The following is a 4,459-nucleotide window of genomic DNA, read 5'->3' as shown; positions in this document are numbered from 1 at the left end:
GTGTGTGTGTGTGTGTGTGTGTGTGTGTGTGTGTGTGTGTGTGTGTGTGTGTGTGTGTGTGTGTGTGTGTGTGAACCCAGGGCTGGTCGGATGGATCTTCCCGGTAACTGACCACGGCCTCCTTGGCGACGGATCGAGATGTTTGGTTGGCGCTCTGCCTGCTTGGAGCCTGCAGCCATCAGCTCGCTGACCCCTGAGGCTGACCTTTGGGTCGGCGTGCTGCAGAGTCTGGACCGGCACCGCGGCGATGCAGCTGGAATCACTGGGTGGCAGCTTGGAGACGCTTTTGATGCTCGTTTTTATAAGACAATGTTTTATGATTAAAGGATTTTAAACGGATCATAGTTTCTGGTTTGCTTTGTTTGTGTCAATTATATCAGTTATATTTTGTGTAAAGTGACTTGAGGAAATCTCTAGTCAGGCAAAGGGAGCTTTGGGATTACATGAATAAATAAATAAATAYATTCCTGAAACGTAACATAACCACAGACTTCATCTGTCAAACTAATTTGATGTTTTGGATGATAGACCTTTATCTGCATGTGTATAAAATAAAAATGTACAATACTGCTTTTATGATATGACGTAGATGAATCATTCCTATTTAATTAGAATAAATAATCGTCGTTTGCGCAGAGGAAACATCAAGTTTCATGAAATTAAGACATTTACCAACTCTGGCCTGACGCAGGAGTGGTGGCGCTGTTGGCGTTTTGAACACAACACCGCAAAAGAAGAAGTAGATGCTAATCCGAGGTTAGCTCGTGGCTCGTAAACACATAAACAAACCTGCTTGGTGAGTCTTTTAGAAGCTTTCTAATAAATAATCTGAAAATATATCATTGTTACTAATGTTTTAGATGATTATATTTATGTAGAATCTGCGCAGTTGAGATTATTATGTGATTAAACACAAACAGCTGCTGCTAACTGCATAACGGCTCGTTACGTTTTAAACATTTCGGACTTTTATTCGGCCTCTAAATTCCCTCAGAGCGACTTTAGGCCAAAGACTAGAATATTATATCAGTGTTTGGCCTTATCCTGGTTTTAAAGATGGTTTAAAATATTGTTTTAGTTTAGTTTTATTCTGGAAGGAACGGAAACATTGTTAATAACTGGAGCGGTCAGTTGCAGTATAAATAATGTAATATTAATAAAATGTGCTGCAGACCCGCTAATCTAGGCGGAGTTTCCCCAAAAAGACGACTGACCTCTGTCCTTCCACTGAGGTCAGTGCGTTGACAAAAACTAAAACAGGAAAAGTTTCCATGTAATAAGAGAGAAACTCCGGCCTGCTGAGCAGCAGGTAGCTGAGAAACTCAGGTGCTGCTTGTTTCTGTCTCCAACCAACCAGTTTCCATCCGGAGGTGCAGCTGCAGCGGGCCTCCTCTCTGTCTGACCCAGCAGGAGCAACATGTCGGCGGATACGAAGATCGCCGAGCTGCTGACTGAGCTCCACCAGCTCATCAAACAGACTCAGGTGAGTTCGGCCTGCTCACCTGGCAGCAGCTGGAGCAGCAGGGCGAATCAAGCTCCTGTTTCCTGTTTCAGGAGGAGAGGTCACGCAGCGAACACAATCTGCTGAACATCCAGAAGACCCACGAGAGGATGCAGACGGAGAACAAGAGTCAGTCGGGCCGCCGCCATGCTGACTCAGGCTTCATGTGGGAGCAAGATGGAGGCCAGCAGTCCACCGTTAACCGGAGCTGATGTTCCTCCGCTCCCACGTTTCAGGCTGCAACGCTGTTCAAGGAAGTTTTTCCTTGGACCTCTGACCCTTCTGTCGGAGGGGTCAGAGGTCACTGCTGGCCAGCTGAAGCTGTTCCTCCAGGACCTTCAGGGTCTCAGGACCTTCTGCTCTCATTTTGCTCATCCTGACTTCACTCTGCCTCCACTTCTGTTGGGAAGCGTTGCGGCCTGAAAAGAGGAGCCTGACTGGCTGTGATTGGTTTCCATAGGAACATCAGGTGTTGCTGACCTGTCCTCTGTCCCCTGCAGCCTCTCCATACTACCGCACCAAGCTCAGGGGCCTGTACACCACGGCCAAGGCCGATGCAGAGGCTGAGTGCAGGTGAAACATTTCCTGTAGTTTGGTGAATCTGGTGAATCTCCTGCTGATGCAGCTGTTCTCCGTCTCCCTGCTGCAGCATCCTGCGTCACGCTCTGGATAAGATCGCTGAGATCAAGTCTCTGCTGGAGGAGCGGCGGATCGGTAGGTCCTCTTCCAGTCAGGATCGGATCTCCTGGTGCCAGATCTCATCCTCAGCAGCGCTGCGTGTTTTTGCTCCTCAGCTGCTAAGATGGCTGGAGTTTACAGCGACAGCGACCCCCCCAGGAAGACCATGAGGCGCGGCGTCCTGATGACGCTGCTGCAGCAGTCGGCCATGACGCTTCCGCTGTGGATCGGCAAACCTGGAGAGAGGTACCGCCTGGTGGATCCAGATCCAGAACTTTCCCTGCTGCTGCTTCCCCTGACCTTCTTCTGGGACTGATCCTTAATGGCATTAGCATGAGCTAACACCATGAGCTATAGATAGCACCATTAGTTAGAGTTAGCACTATTAGCTACAGCTAACATCATTAGTTAGAGCTAGCACCATTAGCTAGAGCTAACATCATTAGCTAGAGCTAACATTATTAGTTAGAGCTAGCACCATTAGCTAGAGCTAGCAYCATTAGCTAGAGCTAACATCATTAGCTAGAGCTAACATTATTAGTTAGCGCTAGACCAGATTGCCACAAAGTGAAATCCCCTCGGTGTTTCAGTGATGGTGCTGCGTCTGTCAGAGAAAATGTTTTGACCGTGATGCTGACTGCAGTTAGCTAGTGATGAAAACACAAGCTAACTGCAGCCTCCAGTGTTTCTACCATCTTGTTTTACGTCTGAATCAAATGTTTCTCAGATGAAGTTGATTGTTTCAACTAACTGTGGCTGATTTGACCTCTGACCTCCGGCCTCTCTGGGCCTCTCCAGCCCCCCTCCTCTGTGCGGCGCGATCCCGGCCAGCAGTGACTACGTGGCCAAGCAGGGCGACAAGGTGGCGGCGCGGGTGAAGGCCGTGGATGGAGACGAGCAGTGGATCCTGGCAGAGGTGGTCAGCTACAACCACTCCACCAACAAGTGAGCTCCAGTCCGGTCCGGCTCGGTCCGGCCCGGTTTATCCAGACACCATGTTGGTCTGCAAGCGGCTCAGCTTCTCCTGCTCTGCTCTTTCTGCAGGTATGAAGTGGACGACATCGATGAAGAAGGAAAAGAGTGAGTTGGTTTTTGGTTCTGGTCCGGGTTCAAACCGGACCAGAACCTCTGGAATCGTCCAACCAGAGAGCAGATCTCTGCAGTTGCTCCAGTTTTCAGGGACATTAATGTCGGGTCATGAGATCCCATCATTTCTGTAAGTGATGCTGACTCCCACCTGCAGGGGGCAGTATTTCTGCTCCTGCCTGGCTTGATGTGCAGGTCTGTGGTGAGCAGCTTGAGGTCAGGTTTCCCATCATGCAGCACTGGGAGCTACTTAGCACATGTTGCAGTGATGAACTGGACCACTGAAGGAAATCTACCATCTGCTCCTTTTTCTTCTGTCTGTAGATTTTAGAATCGGTTTAAATTAGAAACGATCTGATCAGGTTTTTGGCTGCCGATTCCGATCATCCATTACAATCTCAGCATTAAGCAGAGGTTTGGTGTGACAGTTCACTGCTGCGTGGAGCTACGTCTGAAATATTACTGCCTGTAGCCCGCAGCGGCGGTCCAACAGCAGAACCAGAACCAGCCTCCATGTTTTTTAAATACTCAGTGACGTGAAGTCAGAGCCTCACCTGGACGGATGAACCTCTGGCTCACTGCGCCGGCTGCCACTGGCTGCTGCTCCTGTTAATATAGAAATTGATCATATATGAACGGAGCTTATATATAGTGTTAGTTGCCACCAGCTCTGTGTGCAACGTGTTTTGTTACAGACAGCAGAGAACAGACGCGAGGAGAGGCAGGCAGTTCTCTAGCCTCATGGCAGGGGGCGCTCATGATCCACACATTGTGACTCTGCAGAGTAAGAGCAGCTGCCATGCAGTAAACAAGCGAAGCTGCAGCTCGGCCGACACAGAGAGCCTCCATCACAGCACTCAGTTCATAACATCTTCCAAGTTTCATTGAGTTAACAAAACGAGCTCCACGTCGAGAAGCTCGTCATCCTGGAGGGACTCAGAGTAGAGCCGCTGCTCCTCCACGTCCAGAGGAGCCAGTTGAGGCTCGGGCATCTGGTCAGGATGCCTCCTGGACGCCTCCCTGGTGAGGAGTTCAGGTCCCRCCGGGAGGAGGGGAGACCCAGGACACCTGGAGGGACGATGTCTCTCTATGGGAACGCCTTGGGGTTCCTGGAGGACCTGGAAGAGGCTGGAGAGGGAAGTCTGGGTGGATGGATGGATGGATGGATGGATGGATGGATGGATGGATACTTGA

The 4,459-nt window shown here is 49.8% G+C and overlaps 2 protein-coding genes across 3 annotated transcripts in view; both read left to right on the top strand.

Annotated features, from left to right (window-relative positions):
- nupr1b (nuclear protein 1b) overlaps positions 1-339 on the top strand; it is a 1,318-nt gene extending 979 nt beyond the window's left edge. The window contains exon 3 of the mRNA XM_008417174.2: positions 81-339. The gene's annotated coding sequence lies outside the window, so the exon portion shown is untranslated. The remainder of the gene's footprint in view (positions 1-80) is intronic.
- A 348-nt stretch (positions 340-687) lies between these two features.
- Positions 688-4,459, top strand: part of sgf29 (SAGA complex associated factor 29) — a 5,873-nt gene continuing 2,101 nt past the window's right edge. For both annotated transcript variants that reach the window (XM_008417172.1, XM_008417171.1), the window contains exons 1-8: positions 688-796; positions 1,358-1,483; positions 1,555-1,630; positions 2,002-2,074; positions 2,151-2,215; positions 2,296-2,425; positions 2,978-3,124; positions 3,224-3,259. In XM_008417172.1, coding sequence (XP_008415394.1) covers positions 1,418-1,483; positions 1,555-1,630; positions 2,002-2,074; positions 2,151-2,215; positions 2,296-2,425; positions 2,978-3,124; positions 3,224-3,259 — 593 coding nt within the window. In that variant the 5' untranslated portion in view covers positions 688-796; positions 1,358-1,417. The remainder of the gene's footprint in view (positions 797-1,357; positions 1,484-1,554; positions 1,631-2,001; positions 2,075-2,150; positions 2,216-2,295; positions 2,426-2,977; positions 3,125-3,223; positions 3,260-4,459) is intronic.

Source organism: Poecilia reticulata, linkage group LG8 (genome assembly GCF_000633615.1).
Source record: "Poecilia reticulata strain Guanapo linkage group LG8, Guppy_female_1.0+MT, whole genome shotgun sequence".
Classification (NCBI taxonomy): Eukaryota; Metazoa; Chordata; class Actinopteri; order Cyprinodontiformes; family Poeciliidae; genus Poecilia; species Poecilia reticulata.
The sequence above is the reverse complement of the archived record's forward strand: the minus strand, read 5'-3'. Positions and strand labels throughout refer to the sequence as shown.